Source organism: Trachinotus anak, unplaced genomic scaffold (genome assembly GCF_046630095.1).
Source record: "Trachinotus anak isolate AG129_WGS33_773 ecotype Australia unplaced genomic scaffold, CSIRO_AGI_Tana_v1 ptg000019l, whole genome shotgun sequence".
In the NCBI taxonomy this organism is placed as follows: Eukaryota; Metazoa; Chordata; class Actinopteri; order Carangiformes; family Carangidae; genus Trachinotus; species Trachinotus anak.
In genome coordinates this window covers 19,622,046-19,649,003 of record NW_027273870.1, presented here as the reverse complement: position 1 = coordinate 19,649,003, position 26,958 = coordinate 19,622,046, and the positions used below count along the sequence as shown (strand labels likewise).

General features: G+C 40.9%; 1 protein-coding gene across 6 annotated transcripts; it reads left to right on the top strand.

Moving 5' to 3' along the window:
- Positions 1-14,839: 14,839 nt before the first annotated feature.
- psip1a (PC4 and SFRS1 interacting protein 1a) lies at positions 14,840-25,862 on the top strand. 6 transcript variants are annotated; one of them, XM_071504605.1, is made up of 17 exons: positions 14,840-14,959; positions 15,383-15,472; positions 16,201-16,277; positions 16,973-17,111; positions 18,035-18,124; positions 18,467-18,586; positions 19,791-19,850; positions 19,942-20,002; positions 20,252-20,345; positions 20,614-20,797; positions 20,941-21,020; positions 21,290-21,345; positions 21,567-21,637; positions 22,247-22,348; positions 22,473-22,674; positions 24,427-24,523; positions 25,062-25,862. In XM_071504605.1, exons 2-17 carry the CDS (start codon positions 15,401-15,403, stop codon positions 25,090-25,092), a joined length of 1,536 nt encoding a protein of 511 aa, XP_071360706.1. In that variant the 5' UTR covers positions 14,840-14,959; positions 15,383-15,400; the 3' UTR covers positions 25,093-25,862. The 6 variants fall into 6 exon arrangements, with proteins under 6 accessions (XP_071360706.1, XP_071360709.1, XP_071360704.1 ...); XM_071504603.1 differs by having other exon boundaries at positions 14,850-15,006; XM_071504607.1 differs by having other exon boundaries at positions 14,891-14,912.
- The last annotated feature ends 1,096 nt before the right edge of the window (positions 25,863-26,958 follow it).

The following is a 26,958-nucleotide window of genomic DNA, read 5'->3' as shown; positions in this document are numbered from 1 at the left end:
CGTCCTACCTGCTCATTAGCTCAGGCTGAGGTCAGGGGGTCAGGCAGGGGAGAGCTGCAGCCCGCCGGCACTGTGGTGCACAGGGGCCGACACACAGGTGATCCTGCAGGCCCCGCTGCTGTGTTATTAGCTCATAGTCTGCTGCTACGGGCTGGTGCAGGTCGCACACTATAGTCCACTGCAGCTCCTAGGAGGATCCTATACACACACACACACAAGTACACAAACACACACGATAAGCTGTGCACTGTAGAATACAAAATGTATACACTCATAGAGAGTACTTCCCAGAAAGGGGGAAAACTTGCATGCACTCTCATACTCACGCACACACAGATTGAGCCTACATAAAATGGAAAGGCTGAGCGGTATTAAGATCCATATTGACAGAGTGGAATCCCATAAGCACCCCGGTTCTCTCGGTATGTCAAATATTCCTCTAGGTCCGGATCATTCAGTTTTATTACCTTGCTTTAAAATTCAATTGCTCAAGAGATTTAAGTCTTTTGGTGAAATACACACACACACACACACACACACACACACAGGTATTATTACTGACAAAGTGAAATACAGAGGAGGAAAAATCCTTAATATTTGAGGCCATATAAATTTGAGTTAAATCCACTAATACTGTATATTTTATTTTTGACTTACAGATGAAAAAATATAGGCTACTTTAGTGCTGTGTTTGACAGTAGTAAGTACATTTACTCAAGTACTGTACTGAAATGCAGTTTTAGGTGTTTGTACAATACTTGAGTCTATATATATAGTTTTAGAAGGTAATATCATACTTCTTACTTACTACATTTAATTAACAGCTAGTTACTTTACAACCAAAGATTTTACGAAACATGTGATAATCTTATAAAATATGATGAGATCAAGCCACCCAACAGTATATAAAATACTCCACCTCGATCAATTACAGTAATAAAATCCTATATACAAATGTATCCATCAATAGTAAGTAAGTAATCCACCAATAAAAAATGTGGCCTAACAATTAAGCATTTATTGGGCCCATTTTTCAGAATTAGATACTCTTAAATTTGATACAGCAAGATTTTGAATGCAGGACTTTTAAAGGAATATTTTAACACTGTGGTACTGCTATTTAATCTGAATACTATGTTGTTTCCAAACATGGTGATACAAACTAGCCTTTTAACATCATCAGAAAACAATAACTGCTGTTATGGAGCTTTAAATAATATCACATGATCTTCATCAGTCGATGACATTTGCCCAGTTGTTGCAAAATTGCACATTTACAACTTTCATTTTTCCTGGGCATTTTAAAGACTTCTCACCTCCGTTGGCTAAAATCTGGGATTCAAAGTTTACTCCTGGCCTTGGAGACAGCAGTTGAGAGAACACCTTCACCAAAAGGTCCATTTAGTTGTTGGTGTATTAGTGTTAATCCGTATATTAAAGGACCTTTTCCTCATTTTTAGATCAGGGATTGTGTTTTAATGTCACATTAAAATGAGAACTTGTGCATTATTATTTTCATGTATGTGTATTATTTATGTAGGCAACAGATCTTGTTTCTGGTTGGTGGTAAGAAAAATTTCATAATTTTCAAAAGTTTCATCTGAAAATCCTTAAAATATGTTTACAGCTTGTACAACCTGAAGAGCAGTGCCATGGTCACCGCTGTAGGGATCTTATATTCCTTGAACCTGTGTCATTTCATTTGAACATGCATTGAGTGTTGCAGCACTTGTGATGCTTCTCAGCAAACAAAACAGTTTCACACCTAGTTAATTACATAATTTATGCCTCTGAAGCAACAAGGGAATAAATATGCCTTTTTAAACACACTTTACAGAGGCATGGCCTGACAAGTAGCAGTTTTATTTTTCTTTTATATACCCTATATAGAACATAATAAAACTCCCCCTGAAGACATTTAAATTGCTAATCACCACATAGCTTTAATATCATACAGACTATAAATAATTTAGACAAGTGTCCAGTCGGCATAATTCATTAACTCTCGCTCAAATCCCTCTTTATTTCCAATCTGTCCATCCTTGAAACACTTTAATCCAGCGATGTTAAATGAGATAAAATCATAATTATGGCAGCAGTGCCTGTTATTTAAACCAGATCAAGGACAAGAAGGACTTCAGGGATGGAGGGATGTAGCATGGATAGCCATGTAGTAGGAGGAGTAGGGGAGAGCTGTAAATGGGCCAAATCCTCCAAGACCCATGGAACTTTGTGGAGGGTATATTTTAAACCCACAGACCATGAATATCTCCATGAACTAAAAACTAACCTTCTGATGGCCAGACAGGAAAAGTGTAAGAGTAAATCTAGGCTCGTAGTGGCTCTTTAAGTGTGTAAGAAAACAGTATTAATTTGTGACAGCTAATACAGTGGAAATTCCCACTCTTCAGACCAGGCAGTCTTGGAGGCCTTTTGTATTTTACTGTAACATCAACATTCATTCAGTTTGTCAGATGGCGCTGCTGGAGCCGAACGCAACCAAACGCAACACTGTTTACCATTTGTGCATTGGTATTTGGCACTATCCAAGCATTGGAGCATTTTGCATCACTCTTGCATCAGTGTGCTTTGAATAAAAAAATAATGTTTGTCTTTTCTCCTGCATGTGTCCTGAGCTTCAAGTGTAAGCAAGAAATAGGTAGAGAGTGTGTGTTCTGACCAAACACAATGTGCCTTAAAGTATCCATGACTGTGTGGTCTGGACTGAAGGAGTCACTGATGGAGAGAAAACCGTTATTTGATAGCAGTCTAGTGAGGGTCCTGATGACTTTGGCCGGGTGTGGATGCCATGAAGAGGTGTGTGTTTATGTGTGTGTGTGTGTGTGTGTGTGTGTGTGTGTGTGTGTGTGTGTGTGTGTGTGTGTGTGTGTGTGGGGCGGTGGATGGTGGCCAGAATAGCTGCCGTCTGTGTTTGTGCAGCAGCGGGCCAAGAGGAGCGTGCCTGCGTCGTGGCCACAACCTTCAGTGCCCTGCCCATGTCCAGCCACCTTAGCCCGGCTGCAGAAGTACAGGAAAACCACTGCAGGAATAACAAGTCCAAGATGTTGGATAAAATCAAGTCTCTATCCACAAAAGTCAAGAATCAACATGAAGAATGTCAATGTTTGCGCAGAGAGAGGAAAAAAAGACGTCTTAAAATATACATTTATTCAGAGCCTGCGCAAGATCAAACAGCAAAATTGATCTGCTCTTCCTTCAACCCTTGCTCTGCCCCCTCCCCTCAATTCCCCTTCTCTCCAAGTATCGACTTTCTGCACGGGCCATCGCCATGACGACTCAGGCCTGGCCTGCTGTCACCTCTCTTCAGGGCAGAACCATGACTACTATGGGATAGGGTTCATTTGACTGCCTTGGGCAAAGATTGTTTGGGGGAGTGCAAAGAGCCCCATTCACATACACAAACACACACACATACACACATACATACACACACACACACACACACACAATCAAACTAGGCCCTCTTGTCTTACCGCAGTGAGCCACTGTCTCCCAGGGGCCCCTTCAGACCACAAACTACAGTCTAATCAAGACTATGAATGTGAGCCAAGCTCACGCTACAATTCTCCTGGATCCTCTTGCATTGATCCAACAGGAAATCAGATTACTCACTGTGTCCCATCAAATTTAATTAATCTTAACTCTGCTCATTTAAATTGCTTCTTTGCCGACACCTTTTACGATTAAGAAATTTCAAGAGCCTTCCAAAATACTATGGGAAATTAACATTAAAAAAAATTAGGAGAGGTGAATATTGAGAATTCAAACACCAATAGTGACAATATTCAGAAATAAAATACCCCTGACATTTAAACACACAAACAAAGAAAAAAAATAACAATAGACTAATTGTGAAAGAAGAAAGCCAGTGATATTCTATATTTTTGTTGTTTTCAACAAATCCAATGAAAAGACCAAAATCAACAATGTCTTAGTATGTCTCTCAATACTTCCCCAGCATGTTTGCTTTTCTCCACCAGAAGCCAAATTCATTCAAATCCTTAAAAAACATGTCTGGAATACACAATTGTGTAATTTAAAAAGGCTAAATAATGTCTTAAAACAGAGTGTGCTGTAGTTTTTAGCAAATTTTCCTAAAGACTAAATGTTAACATATAGAATGAATCATTTGGAAAGTACACTGTTTGAGACAGGCAGTGATCCATCTCGTAACAGAAAGTTTTGAGCGAGTGAGTTATGTGTGTAGGTGTCACAATTATTCACAACATCCAACAACTTTGTGATGGGCTGCCAAGTATCTATCATATAAGAGTGACCACTGATTGTAAATGATCCAGTTGGCTTGGATATCCAAAAGATACAATTCATTTGATACCATAAGTGAAGAAGTGCTGTTGTGGCTGGACGGACACTGGGTTTGGACCAGTGGTGCAGATATGGATGCAACAGCTCCTGTGGAGGCAGATCTCAAATTGGTCAGAGAGGAGGATCAATACCACCAGGAACAGATAGAGAGAATGATGGGCATCCCAGGCATCTCACTGAAGTAAATTACATTAGAAACTCAGACACACTGATTCATGATGAAAAAAGTAGAAGAGGAGGGAAAAAATAGCCAGAGGGAGTTTTTTCCAGCATAAGTTAGCTCGTAAATTTATGGACCCTCAGTTCTAGAAACATCAGGTTGTCGTTTCTATAAAGTCAGCGTAATTTTTCCATGAAGGGTTACCAATGTGGGGGGATTATTTGGATATAAAGAGTTATATTATATGTTGACATTACTTCATTTGAAATAAATGTAAAGCAACAAATGTATTGAAAAAGAGTTGAATCTCCAACCCCGAGAAACTATCAAGAACTGGTTATAAAACACAATTTCATATTGGCTTCAGCATGATTATTTTAAAAGAATATATTTGCAGGAAGCCATTGCGGAAGAAGTATTCAGATACTTTACATACATACTTTACATACCTGTGTGTTATACTGTTATTGGACATTTAATTATAATGCATGAACCATCTCAAATTTGTACTTAAATGCAATGCTTGAATAAATGTTTCAAAAACTGGCAAGAAGTGAACTACATCCTCTCAGTCCTGTCAAAGGAGTTTGTGGAATATGGGCCACAAATAAAAAAAAAAAATGTCCAGAACAAACTGTGTGTGTGTTTGTGTGTGTGTCCTCCGGTTCCTTGACCTAAAGCTCCTCCTCTGGCCAAATTTATCAACATTGCATTTCTTTTTTAAAGACTGTGTGCTGGTGATCATGGCGTAGTCCATCGTGTTGGGTATCCACCTCCAGCCTCTAGAGTGATGTGACAGGGTAGATGTAGGTGACCAGTGGGTGGCCCCTGCAAGAGCCAGACCGGAGGTCAGCCAGTCACTGTCCCTACGAGGCAGCCCTGCCGCGGGTCACCTGCTGCCCGCCTTCCCCTCGTTATTTATCTCTCCCTGACAGTTCATTCTTCTTCCTGTCAAAGCCCCTCCTCTTCCATCTCCCCATTTTCTCCTCTCCTCTGCTGAGTTTGGCACCGGTCCTCTGATCCTTTCGCCAATACTGGCTAGCCAGGCCAAGGCGTGCTGAGTCGACCCCTTCATATCACCCCCGTCCGGGTCATATGACATCCAGCTTCAGGGGCCTCCCTAACGATGGGGGCCGGACCACGGGCCTATAAGTGAAAGTCCACAGTGTGTGAGTTGCTCTGGCCGGCTGGCAGGGCTCCTCTCAGTGGTCCACCAGAGGGGTAATTACCTCCCCAAGTTGGACTTGGAACTGGACTTCTTGCCCCCTTGAGTCTCTGTGGACTGGCCGGGACGCAGCACCCCCTTTCATTAGGAGAGCAGTTTATGGAGGGAGAGCCTCGAAAACAGACAAAGTGAAGGCCCTCCTTTGGCTGGTGATAAATTGGTTTGCCTCACAGACGGGGGGGTGGGGGGGTGGAGAATGACACTCAGAGGACATGAAGGGGATGAGGAAGTCACAAATACAGTGTGAGAGATGAGGGATTTTGTAGATAAAAATATCTTAAGCTGAAGGTACAGCAGAGATGAGACGCTACGAGCTACTCAGTTTGGCCTCTATTCTCGGTGTATTAGCTGGGGAGCACACATCAAGGACAGAGCCCAAAGTGTGAGCAAGTGGTGGGCATTAACATCAATGAAGCACATCGTAATCACAGGAAAATAATTGCTATCATCTTTGCTAGGTCACTTAGACATGATTATCCCAAAGCCAGTTCCAGGTTTCTGTACCTTCCCCTACCTCCCAGTGATCATAGTCAGTACAAAGTGACATGGTAAGGAGAAAAAGGAGCGAAGTGAACATGTAATTAGCAAGTGGTTTCATGTAAGTGCTCTTTGATTTATAATTCAGCATAGCGAGAACCCCTGCTACCCAAGGCTAGTGCTCCTCTGCATTAGCCCTGCGACTGGGAGAGGCTGCAGCAAGAGGGGGGAAGAACCTGACTAATTTGCGCTCTGTTTGAGGTGGGTTTAAAAAGGGAAGGAGACGTGAGGTCCATACCTGAACCCGGTAGGCAATAGATCACAGAATAGGGCATGGAGAGGTTTAAGGAAGAACTGTTTTATAGGTATCTCTCCCTCCCTCTCTTACTCTCTCTCTGATTAGATAAAATGATAGTCAGAGTTGTAAATGACTTTGAAACTGAACCTTAGACAGAAAAGTTTGATTTGATGAAAGCTGCTCATTTGTGACTCTAACACTGAGATCAGCAGTAAAGTGTATGATAGCATAGCCTTATTTGCAAATGGCAACATATACTTGGAGAATTTTACAGTTTTCAAGCCAAACTTGTGTATGAAGCTATTTTCTGTGGGAATTAAGCAACATTATTCCTACTCTGACTGCATCTTTGATAAGGGAGGTTTTTCTGTCAGCAGTGGCCTGGTTTTTCCTCCACTCAGCTTGGTACATACTGGATTCTCTTTGGTTCCCCATGGGTCCAATGATCCCCTGATCATCCTATATTCTGACGCCCTTATAAAGCTAATGTGCTGATTTTACGTTTTCAACCTGCCATGATCCCCTAGAATCCCCTCTGTTCCCTCCTGTTCTGCTTTCACACTCAAGTGAGGATCCGCTGGCGCTTTGATCACAGTCCCCCGTTAAAGGTTTAAAACGTCTCAATTCCTGATGATTGTTGGGGCCTCTGTGGTTTACTTTAAGCATTTCCCCATGCCCCCTGTCCAAATTCACCACTCCTAAATGAGGTACCTTCTCTCCCAGCTTCCCATCCCAGCACTGCTTTCAAGTTCCCCCGATTGGGTGCCGCAGCTGTAAGCCCTAGATTTTGTCTCCTCCATCTTTGTCAAGCCCATTTGCCAAATACAAAAAAGGCCCAATAAGCTAGGTCTTCATTGCTGCTCTCCAAAGTAATCCCCAGATCTCCCACTCTCTCGAAAATCAATGCAAAGGTTGAGATGAGGTGAAACTCCCTTCTTAACTCATCGTGCTGGGAAGTGATAAAGTCTTAGGATCACTTTTTTTTTTAATCATTGTGGCTCCATGATGAAACTAATTGTCCTATTTCATGCAACCTCACAGCTTTTCAAAATGTCCTTTATCAACACACTTAGAAAAAAAACTAGAAGCAAAGAACATGTTGTTGCTGCATTGGTAGCTGTAGAGTAAGTTTCTGTTTTCAAAGATCAATTCAGCGGATTTTTAAAAAAGATGCAAAAGACAGACTCCAAACAAACTCAGAACAACATAGTCAAATGGTACTGGCTAATGTGACAGCAAACAGTTACTTAACTTATTAAGCAGTAATGAAGCAACAATAGCATCACACTGGAGCCCTCTTTCTCACCACCTGTTAAATATCACTTTTTGTACACCAGATACTCATTTACATTGGCACAGCGCTACACACATAATTTATATGGAGGGTTGGTGAGAACTTCAGGGATTGGACTATATAGCTTAGACTAGTCAACTAAAACAATAGGGTGCAAGTCAATAAGGTGCAAGTCCACAAAAACTACTGATTTGTTGATTATTCTGGGAATACCAGTTGAGCTCCTTTTTCATTTTTCCAGTCAATTACATTACAAATGTTGCTTAAACATGCAATATCGTATTTTTAGCCACTTGGAGGCAGTGTAACAAGCTGTAAACACAACATTATCACCATATAAACTTGTTCCTCTCAACATGTTAGCAAACAGTTGCTTTTCTACACATCCAGCAAATACAGAGAAACACCATCATTTATTTGAAGTCACATGGTGAATGTGAGTTTAATATTCCCTCTCCTTTTAGCTCTGTTTTTGGTCTCTACCACCTTGTAAGGAAATAACTGACTGTTTACCAGCTAAATGCACACCAGCTTGTGGATAATTTTACCTATCTGTCCAGGCAGGTAGCATACGGTGGGTTTTACAGAGGTTTCTTTGCTAAGAACTACTCTCTTCTGCAGCTGGAAAATTATGCTTATGAGACTGGTAAGAAAAAGCCAAACTGAAAAACTGAGCCAAAAACACACTAAAAAGCTCCATAGAAGGATGTGCTGGTGGCATAAGGGTCCAAGTGCTGACCATGAACCACAATGCCTCTGGTTCACATCTGGCCTTGGTTGCATGTCATTCCCCATGTCACTCTCACCTCATTTCCTCTCATCTTTCTGCTGTCCAATGAATGTATAAAATGGCAAAAAAAATAATGTTGAAAAAAGTTTTAAGTGTTGCGGGCTAATAAAGCGTCAGGTGATAATTCTCTGTGAGCTAACCTTTCATTGTTACTAAAAACGATTCTGATCAGAGCAGCTTTAATGGAGCTTTAAACACTACAATTTGGGTTTTTAATGCAAATTCAAGTGTTACTTTTGGATATCACCTAAGACATAACAGTTAGTCAGTTGTGGTTAAACCAATCCAAACTGCTGCCTCTGCACCAGTGAGGTCTGGTTGAAAAAGAGGGCTAGTGCTGGGACAGCAGTAAATCTGCCAGCCAGCCTTGGCTAATGTCAGCCTGATGGAGGCTCCAAACCAGTGGGGTGGGATGTTCCGCTACAACCCTCTGCCCTATGGTCTACCGTCATAATTAATATGTTGTTGTATCAAAGTTGAAGCATTTGCCTCCGAAATGTCCCGTGCCCAGCCCCCTTATTAAAGACCTGACCTCCAAGCAGCTGAAGGTTGCTCTGCAAACTTGGCACACCCCCGAGTGAAAACATCTGCTTTCCTCACAGGCAGGACCGCCACGGACCCCACGTCTCAGCTGGTTCCCACAGCCCAGCGAGAGAGCCCTTCCCCTGTCCTCGTTTGCTGACCCCCACATTTATAACCCCACCCCCACCGCCGCCGAGACCTCCTCAAGCCTTGGGCCCAGGCCTGGACCTCTCCATCACCTCACCCCCTCCCCTGTCCACATGTACTACCGTGCCAGTGTGGTCACTTTACTGCTGAGAGGACTGCTCCTGTCTTGTTATCCCCACATCACAGCCTGTCGAGAGGAAGGGAGGGATGAGAGGGATGGGAGGCATGGAAGGAGAGGGGGAGGAGGCATCTGCGCTGCTCCCACAAAGCGGCGACTGTTGGAACGCTGACAGAAGCATCTGTCATCCCCTGCCTTCACACACTCACCTGCTGTCCGAGGGCCTGACTCGTCCTGTCTTCCTCCTTTTGCTCCCTCCCACTTTCTCTCCTCCCTCCTGCTCGTTTGAGTTTTCTTGGTGATTGTACGAAGCTCTTGGACGCCTCCTTTAGAAATCCCATACACTGTACTTTCTCCCACCTTCACTTTTAATGAATCAGAGCTGTCAATGCCAGTCTGCAGAGGCAAACATGCAGATTTCTATGAAATACATGTGTTGGTAAATGGATTTAAAAGTTGTTTTCCAAAGGCTTTAATTTATTTTAAATATCAAAATATGGCAAAAGTGTTCCTTTTTCACTAGATGTACTTTATGAGAATTGTCTCTAAGCATCATATGCAGAGGAACATTTAGGCTGTACTTTACCAAGTCCTTGCCCAATGAAGGCATATTTATTAACAAATATGGCTATAGCGTTAATGAATGTACTGACCTGTCTTGTGACTACTTTATCATTCTCCAGTGGCACCCCCGTCCATTCCTCTAACATGCTGAAGGCTTGCCAGCAGTAAGGGGAAAGATGCCAATCCATGTGTATGACACACACACAAACTCAAGGACACCATCGCTCATTCAAGTGCAGAGAAGGTGCCCTTCAGATGATGTTACACAGTGTGTAAAAACCCCAAATCAATGCTTCTGCACAAAGTCTGAGGAACTCAGACAATCCTTTGTAATTTTTTAAAAATTCATATTTAGACTGAGAAATGGCAGAGGAGGTTACTTAGGGTGAGATTTCTTCTTTTTTTTTTTCACATGAAACATTTGACATGACATGACACATTTTTCTTATTCTAACAGAGGTTTTATGATAGAAGACGTTGTATCCTGTACAGACTGTAAAACCTATTTGAGGCCTATTTGTGATTTGAGGCTATATTAATAAAATTGACTTTATTTGAGATTGTTTCTTAGCAACATATCTGTATATTGTTATTCTAATGAATAAAATTAATTCTGAATTTAAAAAAAACCCAAATCCCCACTTTTGAGATGCTGAAACCAGCTAATACGTTGCATTTAGCTTAAAAAAATAATGGATGCAGCTCTACCTGCACATGTCATTTTACAGTGGTCAAAGTGCAGGTAGTCTAGCTTTTTTATATGTTGTGGTCCAGTTTATCTATAACAATGCATTGTCTTTTTATAAGACCATCATGTTTTTGTTTAAAATCTTTATCTGTAAAATAACTTGTAAGTATAAAGTTGCACAAAATGGAAATGTTCAAGTAAAGTACAAGTACCTCAAAGTATTCAAGTATTAGTTACTTTCCAACATTGTATGCAACTTAAGAGTTTCCTGAAGCTGATAAAAATGGTGCATTAATGACAGAATTTATATTTAACCCATTTCAAAAGCTTCCACCTGTTGTTATTGCTTCATCAGCTCATGAAACAGCATATGTCACCAAGACATCAGGGCTCACCTGAGACCCACCAGCTCACCTGCCTTAGTGTATCTGTGCTGGTCAGGCTGCCGCTACAGCATTTGTTGGTGCAGCTTCTCTATAGCTCTACAAAGCTATACGCTGTGGAACTTGTTAAAGCAAATTTCGCCCTCAGTGAACTCTTACTGTTCCTTTTCTGGGTTGCCTCATTGCCATTATGGCCAGGGTGCACCATCAAAGCAGGGAGGTGATTTTGAATGGCACTGGTCGTATATAAAGTAGCCTCTCTCAGCATGTGAGCGAGGACTCTGCAAGGAAGAGAGGCAGGTTAACAAATGAGTGAGGAAGGATAGCAGGACTTTGTGGCCCTAAGAGACAGAGTGGGCTGGGATGTTCTGCCAACATATCGTCTGCCAGGGTGAAGGATACACACTCAGATTCATACCCGCACACACACCCACACACACACACATACACACACACTGTCATCTCTCTACAGCTCCATCCCTGGCCTCCGTTATAGCCGTGTGTCTGAGCAGGAACCCCACTAAGCTGGCCAGGGTCCAACACCGAGGTCTCTCACCCCGCAGGCTGGGCAGGGGGCCTGGTAGCTCCTGTGAGTTATTCCTGGGCATGTACCTGGGTTCCACTTCTCTCTTCTCCTTTTGTCTCATACACCCTGCTCTGGCCTATCCTGGCCTCCTCTTCTTCCTTATCCCCCTCTCTGGGACCCTGTGGCTGATGAGCCTGTCCTTCAACTATCAGCATCTTCTGTTCTCTTTACACACACACACACACACACACACACACACACACACACAGACTTGGATTTGTGTAAGCTTGCTCGTGTATCTGTGTGGTCACAAATGTTGAGGTCACCTTCATGTACCTCCACCATCTGCAGTGATTTATCAGTATGAAGCACTTCAGAGCCTGGTGGCCGACTCATGTAAAGATTTGTCTTCTTAAATTCTTGATTATCCCTTAAGCTTTTTCAGACTAAATTAAAAAAAAAAAACAACCTTTGAGAAACAAGCAAACAAAAATGTAAGAGAAAGGTTTAATCATGAACTATTATAATAATGATGAGTATGAGAATAGATCAATCATTTAAGTCATTTTTCAAGCAAAAATAAAAGTTGGCATTTCACCTTGCATTTCAGGAAACTGTGATGGACATTTAAGACTTAATGATAAACTGTAGAGGCAATTGTCGGATTAATTGATCATGAAATGATCATTAGTTGCTGTCCTAGAACTTAAAATGATTTTGGGAGAACAATAATGGTACATATAACATGAGTTTGTGCAGATAGGTCTAGAGTTTAGACAGTACAGTAGCTCAATCATGAAAAGAGCTGTTAGTACAGGATATGGAGTTGTTGTAGTTTTGTCTCATTTTAAGAAGCTTTTACACGAAGAATTCCACATCAAGATCTTTTCAAATTAAAAGCTAAAACATATTTGAGGCCTCCTGCTGTCCCAGAACAGAAATCAACACACTTGTGCCTACATTTCATGTGTGAAACCCGATCTTGCCACTAGAGGTCACTGAATACCAACCAACTGAAGTCAGCAAGTCAAAATGACCCACACATTTAAGAGAGTACGGAGGTGATGAGAAACCTTGTGGGACATTGTGTTAATAAAAAAAAAAAATCCATCCAAAGAGGTCAAGTTCATAGCAATATGGGGCTCCATGAAGCTTTAGATCCCCCCACTGTGGACTAATAAAGGTTTATCTTTAAGTATTCAAATATTTATCTGTCCCAGTTGTAATCCTTATTACACTGGTTTTAACTAAGTGCTGCTTCCTGATTGATTGAACTTTCAAGAGAACCAAGCAGCACTGAATATGAATATCAATTACATGTAAGGAATTGAAACATCTTCTTGATGAAGAGGACTTGACACTGGTGTGACTTCCTTGAAAAGTTAAAGGCTTCTCGGGGACTGAGATACTGTTACATCATCAGCCTAAATGATGCCAGCGAGCACATTTCCTTTATTAGCTGGTTTTGAAGTAAAACTGGAAGAAACTGAAAAAAACGTCTTCAAGTAACTCTTATACATAATATACAGTTGTATGTAAATGTTTGGACAGCCTTGGGGAAATTGTAAATAGTAAGACATTACAAATCAGATGTTTTCAAATGTTAATATAGTGATTAGTAAACCAACATTTGGCAGATATCACAGCTCACAGCCAGCTAGGAGTCTTTCTCTTCTTGATTGAGGAATTTTCACCCTCTCTTCATTCAGATCACTTGACGTTGTGAGATATTTTTAGTCGATTTTACACACACAGCATGTTTAAGATCGACCCACACAGTTTGCAATGAAGTTCGAGTCAGGCGACTGTGAAGGCCGATCCAAAAAGCTTCAGCTTGTATTTCTTGGAAGCATTTCATCATGGAATTTGAGGCCTGCTTTGGATCACTGTCCTGCTGTAGGAGCCAATCTCTTTTCACTTTGACCCACTTGACTGACTGCAGGACATTTGCGTCCAGAGTTGTCTGATATTTTGTAGAATCCACTCTTCTCTGTGTCAGTGCAGTGTTTCCTGTGTCACTGGCTGCCACAGTACCCCAAAGCTGAATATTTCCATTAACTTGCTTTACTGTCAAGATTTCCTTCTGTTTCTCCGTGTTTGCGCATCAACACTGCACAGTAGAATGGTCCAACACTCCTGTGTCAAGCAACATTACTGCAAGTCTGTTGCTTTTCCTTTCTGCCCAGCAGATATACAGTTCTTCGGCATCTCTGTTATTACATAGAGACAGTGGAAAGGAAGGGGAGAGATGGGTCACTGAAGTAAGGACTCAGCCTTGTTAGTATGCACGAGGTGAGCTACTCAGATGTGCAGTTTTATCTGAAAGTTTTTCTTGGTCTCCCAAATATTGTCTCAACCCTAAGCTCTGCTCAACTGCCAACTGACTCATGTACGGATCCTCAGCCAGTTGTCAGTCAGAGTCACAGAAGTTATCAGCTTTGTTATCGGCTGACGATCCATAATGACAATACTTTTAACCTGCCTTACAAGTTCTAATGAGTCAATTGAGTTAAAGTTGGTTAAGTTGTTTTACAAGTAGAGGGGTGCCCAAACGTTTACACAGGCCACAATTACTGTTTAATTTCAAATTCACGAGTTTAAAAGTGACAGTGTGTTAACATTTGAAGAAAGGCTCATTTTTTCATGTCTGTTTGCCGCAGGGGCTGTGTACTTTTTGACAAATTTCTATGATAGTGATACAAGAAACATTGTTTTTATTTTTCACAAATACCGTCATTATTCTTTGATGAAAAAAATAAATCCAGATGTTGTTAAAGACGATGCCCCCTGCGGTGCGCAAAGTGACGGTCTCAGCATCAGTACCAAGAAAAAGAGAGGAACAGCTGTGGAGCTCCCACTCTGCCCCTATCTTCGGTTACCAAGAAAATGTGAGCTATATATTGGCCAAAATTACAAAAACTACTAAAAGCACATTTAGTGATTTGTGTAGGCTATGCTTTGTAGATCTGCCCCCAACCAGTGTCCATGGCAACGACGTTGAGCGTGGCTGCATTTATTTGCTAAAATGTGGGATGGGTGCGCATGCGTGAAAGTTGACGCCCACTTTTTTCCCCCCCAAGCAGAAATGCATTCATAGACGATCTTTGTAGCGGTAAGATGCTCAAGGCGGTTACTTTCACAAATATTTCCCTTATAAAATCCCATCATCAACCACCTGAAGCTATTCAAACACTATATATTCAAGTACATGCCAGCGTTTAGTTCTTCTTTAAAAAATAAACCCACACATAATAATATAAATAATGACATTAATTAAAACAGACCCTCCCCCGCTGTGCCTTGCAATGGTACAGTCTGGCGACGTCCTGCGCGGGAGTGGAAAACGTGCATCCGACTGTGCGGAAAAGGAGCGGTGTGTTTTCCTGGTTAAAACTTGTGCTCCATTAACAACATACAGAGGTAGTAACGACATTCAAGTTACCGCCACACGCCTGCAAACACTGGAGGTGAATGAAGGGGGTCGTTGTGGTTTCGGTAGCCTTAAACAGCTACAAGCTAGGTAGCACGTCGGTTTGTTGATGAGGTTGTGCTTCCATCCCGTTCACGCTGGTGAACTCTGACTGTGGTTTCTGCCGAGTGTCAGTGAAATTAGCTTGGATACAGGCAGCGTGCGATGCAGGACTAGTTTTGTCGTCCGAAAGATGACTGTCATGTTTCAATGAGCTGTGGACTCTGGAGGATGTAGGTGGTGGTGGTGGTGGTGGTGGTGGTTAGGGGGAGGGGCACTGAGTGGATGCATACACGTTTCCCTTTGCTGAGTAGATGCGCCGCAGTGTAGTTGGTGTGAATCGATTTGCTAATTTACTCGTTTTTATTTTCCAGCTTGGTAATAACTTCAGCATGGCCCGGGACTGGAAACCTGGTGATCTGATTTTCGCCAAGATGAAGGGCTACCCTCACTGGCCTGCCCGAGTAAGTCTGGAGCTCATCAACAGGCAAAGCCAGGCAAAGCCAAATCCCCCGAATTAATCAGCAGCTATGATCGATTAATAGAATAAATAACAGTAAATAATGATAAAACATTGATGATTGATCTGCAGATTATATTCTTGATAAATCATTTAGTTCATCAAGATTCTGAAAATAGTGAAGTGTCTTTAAATGTCTTTTTTTTTTCCAACCAAAAATCCTAACCTCAAAGATAGTCAGTTTAGTGTCATGTTAAAAAGTTTTCATTAAAAATTAGTTGATTAATATTATTTTTCTTCCCCTTAATTAATCGACTAATCAATGCAGCTCTAAATTATGTTAGTCTTTGCATTTGTTTTGTCATACATGATGCCAAATTGAATATCTTTGGGTTTGTTGTTGGTAAGTATAAGACATTTGAAGACGTTACATTGGTCTGTGGGAAATAATAACAGGCGCATACTGACAAAACAATATAATTGATTTATCAAAGATAATCTGCAGTGAAAATACCGGTTTGTTGCAGCACTACAATTGATAGTAAGGAAACTGCTTTCACTTTACATTCAAATGCAGGTGGAAAAATCTACCCACACAAAAATAACAAATAATGACATCCACCCCACAGACAAAGATCACAGACATGCACACATTTTTTCCAGCTCTAATGACGACTTTATGTTGCTTATGTCTGTAAGAAAATACCTGATCCTTTCCCATCTCTCTGACAGATCGATGAAGTCCCCGACGGTGCTGTGAAGCCATCTAACATCAAGTTCCCCATCTTCTTCTTTGGCACCCATGAAACGTTAGTAACAGACCAGTAACTGTTTGATTGGTTTACATTGTACCTACTTAAGTAAAGTAGTATTTAATGTTTCGCTTAGTCTCGGTGGCCAGAAAAGTATTGCAGAAAATACATGGTCAGGTAAAACTGATATATAAAATTGTGTTGTCATTAAAAAAAAAAAAAATGTGGGGAAAAAAGTAAACTGTGTAGATAATTTGAGTTGTCTATGTGACAGTTTACACAGGAAACTGCTTTTGCCATAGAATATCCATGTGAAAGTGTAGGAAAATCACAAAACTGAAGAACTGTGTGGCAAAAATGTCTGATCCTTGAGGCGATTGAACATAAATAAATAAATCCTCATGGGAATAATTGAGCACTGGGTCAGTCTACAGAGGTTGAAGTTACTTCTTTTATTGTTTATAGTTTAACTTTTTACATTAGAGCTTTGGAATTGTATGCACTGGCATACAGTGGGTGCACAATACTAACATTATTTAAGTGATAAATGGTTGCATTTCAAATGATGCAGTCTGTTTATTCAGCTGTCATTGTGCCATCATTGAAGGTGTATCTTTAAATACAAAAATGTTTGAGTGTCTGAAAAGAGTTACCTGTTTTGTCTGTGCGCTCACAGTAAACACGCTACATTTTTAATCATTCAGAAAGTATTAAATGGACAAACATCCTTAAAATGATCTTTTTTCCAACAGTGCATTTCTTGGCCCGAAAGATATCTTTCCATACCTGCCTAACAAAGAGAAGTATGCCAAGCCCAATAAGAGGAAAGGCTTCAATGAAGGATTGTGGGAGATTGAGAACAACCCAAAAGTTGAGCTCACTGCACCCAAGGTGCGTATTCTTATTTCCACTAAAAACATCTTTGGGTATTTCTCCCTCAGAGGCTGAACTTTAGCTTTGATTGGCTGTTCCTCAGTTGCTGCTCTACCTCCCTGGCTGTTCTATTTTGAGTCAACTTATGGATTATGTTTACTTTTATCCCCACTTCCAGATCCAGGGTGTCCACGGATGTCTAAAGCTAACCAAAGTGGTTTTTAGCTTTGAAGAGTTTTTTCAACTGCTTGAGAGAAGTTAGGGTAAACAGAAAAAATGTTACCTGAGAGTCAAAGGTTTGCTAAATACGGAGACCAGAAGCCAGCATTTATTTTTGCAGCGTAAAAATACTGTTGATGTAAAGTCAGGCTTCTCTGCAGCCGCATTAAAGGAATAGTTCTGGTTACTTGACGTGAGGTTGTGTGAGATACTTCCCTTTTTTTTCAGTGTATTACCTGCAGTAGATTTGGATCCCAGTTTGGAGAAGCAGCCAGGAGTCCCAGCACAGAAACTGAGCCACTTAAAAAAAAAAAAAAAAAAATGCCCACCATCGGTCACTTTATGTCAGGGTTAGGGTTGCAACTCGGTGTCTCAGGTCTCGAGAAATTAATTGTAGCACAATTGGGTAGAGAGAGAATGAAATTTTGTACTTGGATGAGTTGACAGTAAAGTTGTCATGAGTCTTGAGCACTGAGTTCAGTCGGCTAGGCCTGACATGCAGTGGCTGGTAACTGCTTATACTAAAGCTCTGTGATGAAACACTTGTGAAAGCTTAACCTTTGTTCATACATTATCCAAAAGACCCAGCGTACTGTCCTGACATTTTTTGATGTGCAGAGCTGATTCAGAGTCTCCTGCTTATCAGGGTTTTTAAGTTGTGTCATTTAATTTTTAATTTTTTAAAATTTATTTTTTTATTTTTTTTATTTGTTTGTTTGAAGCCGGTTCCTCCAGAATCTTTCACTGAAAAAGATTCAGACAGCAGCCCAGAAGGAGAGGAGGATGCAGATGACAAGGGGATAAAATCCAAAGTAAGTCTTCTCTCTTCACATCTGTACGAGTAGATATGGAGACAGTCGCTTCACTGCATCGACATGCTACTGGTTTGTACCTGTGTTGTCAGCTTCTTTCTTCTTTTGCTGTCTTTCTGATCTTTCTCTTGTGTGTGTCTCGTGTGATTGCCTCATATTGAATTACATACAACAGCAGGCAATAGCTTACAAATGAACAGTGTCATTTTGTATTGATAGACTGAAAGGCTGTTATGCTAAGAGTAGTGTGTGCAACAGAAGAATACTCGCTAACTTTTCTCCCTTTCAAGACTCGCTTACCCCACCGCACTGCGTCCTATGCTGTGTCTCGGGTGCATTCAGGTTCCAGGAATTGAGGCTGAGCAGGAGAATGAGAATGAGGAGGAGGAGGAGGAGGAGGAGGAGGAGGAGGAGGAGGAGGAAGGGTCTCTGATCTCTGAGCAGGGTCCTCAGAACCAGGATGTACGTACTTTGCATGCTGGGATACCATAAAGCGGTGCAGGTTGTTTCATTCCCTCCCTGTGGGAAAGCATGTGACACTTGGTGGTTTTTCAATTGGGTGGTTTGTTTCTGTTTGATTCAAAACTCTTGTTGGCGGCTCCAAAGTTTTTCCGGTGCCTCATTTATTTTATTTATTTATTTTTTTTGATTGAAGCGCCTGGCCTGGGTTTGCTATGTTCAAGCCACTGAGGTGATGGATGATCTGCAAACAGATAATGATGATAATGTGAGAAAGCAGTTACTGCATTTTCAATGAAATGATTAAGATTAAATAATATCAGGTAAGCTTGTGCTAGCCTGCTGAAAATGGAGCTTAAGTCGGGGACATTACCTAAATGATTGGAAAGTGTTTTTTTTTTTTTTTTGTCTTTCTCTGCTTTACAACCCTGACAACTTGTGTTAGAGCTTCCCATTTCCTGCTTTTCCCTGTCTGTATACTGCCTAATCCTACTGTTTGCAATGAGTTGATGTAACTTTATTTTTGCATGGCTTTCTGTGTGCTTTGGAGAAAGGTAAGTTGTAACTCAGTTAATGCCTTCATGTATGTTGAGAGGGGCTCGGTTTGTTTAAGTTATTTGTTTTCACTTTTTCCCAGTGGTGAGTATTTTAACAAGACAAGAGTTGTGTCCCGATTTCATACTAATAGAAACCTGGAAAAAAAACAAAAAAACAAGTCAGTATGGACTTAAAACACTTGATATTTCAATGTGCTGTTGACGCACACTGCTGCCCCACAATACAGGTGACGAGGCAGGTGGAGGTGATTCTTAGAGCTGGACGTGAACTGCAGAAACTGCTCCAGAGAGTAAAACAAAACAAACAAAAATAGAACTGTTGAATTTGTAGAAAGACATTTTTCATTCTCTGGAACTGACAGTGACATTCTGAAGTGCTGAGTATGAACCCGGGACAACACATTTGATATTGCTCTGAGTGTAATACCACAGTTAAACACTAGATGTCAAGTTACCGCTCCGGAAACAAAAATCAGGGGGGTGTTTGAAGGGATCAAATAATCAAAGGAGGACTTCAAACACGTTACCATGTCTTTGTCGACAGTTATATGTAGCTTTCATTTAGTTCTCCTCTTAGTTGCATCTCTTGTTTACATGTTTAAGAGCGGGTGTAGATCATCACAAAAATTAATAAAGGTGTCACGTTTCAGGGCGCCGCCCAGAAAGACTCCACAGATGTTCTTAAACCCAAGAGAGGGAGAAAGAAAAAGGTTTGTAGCATTTATTAACGGGTTTACTCATAGAAGAAATGTTTTTAGTTTGCGCATTTTCATTTCATTTTTTTCATTCATTTTTCTCCAGGGTGACGCCGAGCAGGAGACTGAAAAAGACGACGCTCCTGCCAGTCCTGTCAGCCCCTCAGGTAAGCTCTAGTCCCCTTGATATTGTGTGTGTGTGTGTGTGTGTAGCTTGTGTGAGAGACTAACAGTGACACAGATACACAGCAAGAAATATGAGAGAAATGCATCAATCTCACTGACAAATATGTTGCACTGTAGAATTGTAGGATAGTCCTGTGTCAGATTTTATTTCAGCTGTGAGCAGGAGTCATGGCGTTCACGGCTCACATTTTTGCGTGAACTGAATTTTTGGTGTGTGTCTGTTTGATCAGGTGGTGAGGGTCCCAAACGAAGAGGCAGGAAGCCCAAAAGTGAGAAGTTGCTTCTGCTCCAGCAGCAGGACCAGCAAGGCTCAGGCAGTGAAATGTAACCACGTGAATATAAACACACAGTGACATGATTTGTTTCTGAAAGGAACAATAAATATAAATGTTTATCATTTTTTAATTTCACGTGACAAGTGACAGTGAAAAATAGACAGATGCACAGGCCGAGTCCAAGGGATGCATAAAAGCATAACATTTGCATAAACAATATGAGTTGATATGGCTGTGGGCTCTACCCCCTGAGCTGTATTTAAACTGCTTTCCATTAGATTTTTAAGCCTCTAGCACATAATTTCCATACATTTTAGGGATGCTGCTGAGTCAGACAGAAAGAGAAAGAGGGCACCAGAGGACAAGTCCAAGAGTGGAGAGGAGGAGAAGAGAAAGAAGAGGGAGGACAGCAAAGGAAAGGATGCAGAGGTGAAGGAGCCTGAAGCCAAGAAGAAGAAACAGTCCAAGGATGACAGCTCCTCTGGCTCTGATGACGAAGAGGCAGGTTTCCGATCCACTCAAATACCTTCACAGATAGAATCCATTGACAGTGAAACACCAACATTTTTTCTAAGATTGTAATGTTTAAAGTCAGTATGATGCTTTCATTTATATGATTTTATTTATTTATTTTTTTATCTCAGAAAAATAAAGGCAGAAAGAAACAGCAGAGCTCAGAAATCGACAAAGATGTGCGGCGGCGGAAAGCAGATGAATTAAGAGAGTAAGTGTACAGAGACCAAAGGGATGTCTTCATGTTGCTTATTTTAGCAGCCAACAATCCACAAGTATTACATTTACAATTATGTAAAGAGACAAAAAAAAAAAACCCCAGAAAAAGTTTGGTATTTTAATTTGAGAAAGATTTGAATATTGAATGGAATAAGAGAAAATTACTCGTGTTTGTTCTGTTTATGACGTGGAGATGTAAGAAACTCATCAGATGAGGAAGGGAGAGATCTCTGATTTCTGTGTGGTTGTTGCGTCTCGCAGGCCAAACAAAGATGATGGGAAGAAAAATGAAGAGAGGACGGGAGTTAAGAAGAAAGGTAAGTACTGTCGTTTTAATATTGAAATGAAATTGTTCAGGGTGTCGAATTTAAGAGAAGTGCCAGAATTTCAGGGCTCACATGTTTACAAAACACGAGAAGAGGATAAACTGCTTACATTTTGGTGGTCAAAGGTCAAGATGACTGTGACCTCATTGAAGTTGCGTTTAAAAATAGTAACGTAATTAAAACAATTCCATTTTCTTTTTCCTTTTCCTCAGAAATGTCAACTGATTTGAAACTCCAGAGACTGCACAGTGAGATCAAGATTTCACTCAAAATTGACAACCCTGTAAGTTCACTGTCAGATCATAAATATAGCCGATCTCATACATCTTTTGCCGCTCATAACTTTAACAAAGTGATGTTTGTCTACCTTGCGTCGCTCGGTAACACAGACCCACTCCCTTTGTTACACCGATTTTCCATCAGTTGGAGCGCAGGTTTTTTGCATGACCTACACATTAGGGTCATGACACAGCTGGAGCTGGTCAGTGTCAACTTTTGGAGGGAGGTCAGCAATGTGACAGTCAGACACTTCAGACTAGCTTAACTTCAGACTGTCACTTTTTTGGGGGGAGAAAGAGACAGAAAGTTGTTTCAGCAGCTTAACATTGCTGCCGACCAGGTTTCATTTTTTTATGTGCACAGTAGTTTGTTTAAATGGTTCTTCCAGCAGGATAAAACACCAACATGATTCTAGGAAACTGACTGAGACTAAAGCTGCCTTCAGTTTGTGCAGTCCTCAGTATCTGCCACATCAATACAAAACACATATGTAGAATTAGAGCAATTTTTAATAGACCATTTCGGCATTTCTTCAGCCTTCTGAGTTATCTGTTTATGTTTCTATATACTTATTTTACTCTTGTTGTAAAATCACCCCCCCCCCCTCCCCAAGGATGTGAAGAAGTGCTTGGAGGCTTTAGATGAGATAGGATCCCTTCAGGTCACAACCCAGCACCTGCAGAAACACAGTGAACTCATTGCCACACTCAAAAAGGTACAGTGAATGATCCAATGTCTGTGGAAAGACAACAGTTTCAAACTGAACAATAAATCTACACAAGGGTGTGTTTCCAAGTCCTTTTATTGACTGGTGATGCATGTTTTTATTCATGTTACAGATTCGCAGATTCAAGGCCAGTCAGGACATCATGGATAAGGCCACCATGCTGTATAACAAGTTTAAGAGCATGTTCCTGGTGGGAGAAGGCGACAGCGTGCTCAGCCAAGTGCTCAACAAGTCTTTAGCCGAACAGCGGCAGCACGAAGAAGCCAAGAAAGGAGCGCTGAAGAGGGTTGAACAAGCCAAGGAAAACAACTCAGGTACTATTCAGTGTATATTCACTTCAGCTGGTGCATGCTGCCTCTTTCAGTTGTCTGGAACACAAACAGGTATTCTTGGTGCACAAATATAATATGTTCAGAAATCTGTGTGCAAAACATCTCACACTGCTGCGATTTCTACTTCGCCTATAAGTGCTACAGGCTTAATGGGTTTTTTTCACCAATTGGAAGACTTTAGAAGATTAAATAACAGTATGAATGAATGTGTATTTACGTCCAGCACCAAGCTAGTGAAATGGGATGATAGTCATCTAGGGTTCTCTCTTTCTGTTTCAGTGGAGCTGCTTGTTTCAACTTAACGTTTTGGTCACATCACATCAAATCTCACGCTGTATATGAATAAGCAGTCACTGGAGAGAATTTGATCGTGATTACACTAAATGGACATTAGCTCTGTCTGTTATGAATGTTTTCCAGTGGTTTTACTGATGCTGAATTTCCATACAGTTGAGGTAACTGTAACTTGATCAACCATGACCCCAGCCTGTGATGTGACCTTGGCGTGTGTCGGTTTCCGTATGACAGGTGCAGTTAAAGGTTTCCCTTCATTAGTGCTGGAGTATTGAAGAACTGTTGGAGGTTTGAGTTCACCCAGACTGCAGCACTTGCCTGTGACCCGCAGCACTTCAACCACCCAGCTCACTTTTTTTTTTTTTTTTTAACATTACTCCCTTTTATTTAATCAGTGAGGTCTTGGTGTCTATGGTGTTACAGAATCTTCTGAAACAGCTGAGGTATTTTAGTAGGTCTTTTTCTGTCAGTGCACCTTTTTACCAAGTAGCTGATACTTTGATTTTGTTTAAAGTGGCTACAATTGCTCTAAAAAGGCATAAAATGACAATGTGTAACAATTTACAGGCTATATTAAAGGTAATGGGTGGATCTAATACCTGCCATGTATGAACACTTTACTGACTGCCTAGAATGAGTGAAAGTTACCCAAGAAAATAGAAAGTATTTCCTCTTGTCTCCTTTAATGAAATACTTATATATTATATATAACTATTATATAACTATTAGTTTGCATATACGACCATGTGTTACTGAAAATGAAACGAAATAGCATCCATCGCAAATGGCATGGTAATAACAAAGGCCACAAACCCAACTTTCCAAATAATACCCCCACCCCTCAACGATGATGAATGACAGTTGTTGCATACAACTTCGAAATGTTCTCGATATGCACAGGAAGTGTAAAAGTAAGAAATCATACCACAGTGAGCTATTTGGAGCTGGTATTATTACAGCACTTGTCAGTTGAATGGAACAGTGAGAGATTCATATAAAAGTTGCATAATAAGGCATGTCTGTTGGTTATTGGTAAACCAGTTATGACCAGCTGAGTGAGGTATGAAAACCAGCCAGAGAACAGAGACATTCATGTGCCTCTAGTCTCTTACTTCTCTCCATTAGGACGTCATCTGTGGTTGACATTTGTATTAGAAACACTGGCAGCAATCAGGGCTCTGCAGCCACATCCTTGCCTTAGTGATTCAGTCAACTGATGTGCGTACTGTACTTGCACCAAAACGGCGGCCCCTGTGAAAGGTCTCTTTCTAGAGCAAGGCATGCCGAATGGGTGGAAAATCGTATTTATCTCAGTAAGGTCTGCAGCTCACCATGTGTCGTCACATGCTCCTGTGAGTTCCTGTCTCTGCAGTGGTTTAGTTTGTGTGGACATATTCTGTCCGACTGAATCTGCGTGTCCCTCTGTGCACTGCCCAAAAGACAAGATGACGAATGGTGATATCAGCCCTGAAGAGAAGAAGCAGGAGACGGAGAGAGAGAAGCTGCTAGAAGACGCCCCGGCCGGAGAGAATCACAGGTAGTTTACCTCAAACACACAGAAACCACAACGTGTGATCGTCATCCTAAGGTTTTGTCTGGGGCTCCCCTCAGCATGACTGAGATGTTTCACATACATTATACAAGAATTATACTGATAAATATTGTACATTTTAACTGGCTAATCTTAAATCATTCTATATTTTCCCCTGTCAACATATCCCACGAAATGAACAAAACCAACAATGTGTTAGTCGGGTCTTTCAATTTTTTTAGCTTTAATCACTGTTGCCTAAAAACCCAATAAAGCAGTCAGTCCTCCATGTCCTGCTGTTGTCTAATCTAGTCGAGACCCTTCACCTCGTTCATGGACTCGTCTCTTCTGTTGAGCAGTGGTCTATGGCTTATAAATGGTTTTTGTTAAGGGCTGTTTAAAAACAAGAATATTGATTAAACAACAATATTAGATTCCTATAGATTAGATTCTTTATATTACAGTCCACATGCAGACACATAGACTGAACCACACAGTATACTGTATATATACTACCCTTTGAACCTGTTTTCTTTGACTGTAGTGCCCCAAAAGCTCAGGAAGAGTCCACCTGAGTGTCCACGCTGCCTGAGGAAAAGAGAGGACATGTGCTGCTGTACTCCTTCGTTCAAACTGGGCTCACCAACTCGGATCTCCTGTCCAGTTCCTTTTGATGACTGATGATGATCACTGGTTTCCAGTTTACTGACTGTTTTCGTCAGTTTTGCTGCTCAAAGGCTTCAGTACGTCAAACCCCTCCAGCCCTGAGATACTGACTGACTGACTGACTGACTGCATAGTTTATTTTTGTACTTTGTGTAACCTTTACCTTTCAGACACCTCTTCTTACATATATTGTCACATCTGTTGAATTTGATTAACAGTGTAAAAGAGTGAGAACTTGTAGATCTGCAGCACTGTGAACTTAGATCTTAATGAGCATGCTCACATAGAGCGGGTTAGTCCCATATCGTTCTCTTTTTCAAATGGAGTAGATGGTTTAATTTTACTCTATTATTTCCTGTGCATTTAAACTTTGCTTTCGGCATTCACAGAATCAGCAGTTTGAGCTTAACTTCTCTTACAGATGATTTCGAGTACAGAGACATAGCTGTAGTTAGAAACATCGTTACCATAGATACATGTTCACTTCAGATGCACACTCGGAAAATTCTGCAGTTTGCCAAAGTTTCTTTTGCCAAGAAAATGCTTTATCTTCAACCATGTGCAAGTGTCTGTTTTTAAAGTTGTTTTTCTTTTTAACATAGATGTAAATAAGAGTATTTTTGTGCCTGTCTGATGACCTGTTTCAGCATCCAATAATAAAGCAGTACATATGGTACAACTTTTGTCTTTAATCATATGTTTGCAATGATAGAAATTGTGTGTTAATCTGAAACATTGCTGTCGTTGTTGTGTAGAGCACCTCACCAAGATCAGACAGGCAGAAGTCCTCCTCATTAGATTCTCAGTCAGTGATGTTTGACTCTGTAGTTATCAGCCTGTTTAATGGTAGTGGTCACACTACTATTACTATACTGTAGTTCTGTTTGTTGCATCCATAAAATAAATTTGATGTACTGGGAATGTGGCTTATTTCTGTGGGCCTCTAGGTACATAAAGAGACTTGAGAACTTTAAAATTTTGGCTTATTGGTTACTTGTGATTGACCAACTGGGCAACAATTTTTTTCAATTTCTGCAAATAAGTAGACTTGCATCACAGTAGACATAAAGATGAGGAACATCAGTAGCCTTAAAGTCCCTGTAAACCTATTTTCAACCTCAATAAGCTTCTTTCTACGAGTGAAGAGGTCCTACATGAGCACCAACTCTTCTCCCAAAGTTAAAACAGTTTCGGTCATTTCACATGAGCGACTTCTGCATTTTTGTCTGGTGTAGGTTTAAAGTGGGTGAGACTCAGTTGGGGAAAAGGCAATGTCATATTTACAAGTGCTCCAGTGAGGATCGAGCAATATCCATATCAAACCCAAACAGTCCTGATGAAGCAGACTGGAACATAACATATTTTTTCATCACTTTAATTTTGATGTTTGTGCATTTAATGATTCATATTTTGTGCTATTCATTAAATATTAAAATTATAATACCAGGCTGAAGAGCAGTGCAGTGCCATCTCTGGCCATACGGTCTTCTTACCCACCAATGATGCCACAGGGTCCTGGTGACCGCCTGTGCATCAGTGCAGCTATGTGAGAATTTGAGCAAGTGGAGGTGGAGCAAACCAAGATTTCCGGGGGGTGTTAAATTACTATTTCAGATTTAAAACAAAGTTTTTGGGGGTTTTAGGATTAACAGAGAGACATGATTCACAGACTGGTAATGACTATTTGAGGACAACTTTGTAAAGCACTTCAGCTGAGGAGGCTGCTGTTTACTGTGCTGTTATTCCTTTTCAACAAAGTAAACAATGTTAATAAG

Bases quoted from the DNA above. Each gene is read 5' to 3' on its own strand.
- psip1a (XM_071504605.1), top strand. From the start codon at position 15,401: ATGGCCCGGGACTGGAAACCTGGTGATCTGATTTTCGCCAAGATGAAG. The intron at 18,587-19,790 runs GTACGTACTTTG...GTCACGTTTCAG, and splicing joins AGGGTCCTCAGAACCAGGAT to GGCGCCGCCCAGAAAGACTC. The intron at 21,021-21,289 runs GTAAGTGTACAG...TGCGTCTCGCAG, and splicing joins AAAGCAGATGAATTAAGAGA to GCCAAACAAAGATGATGGGA.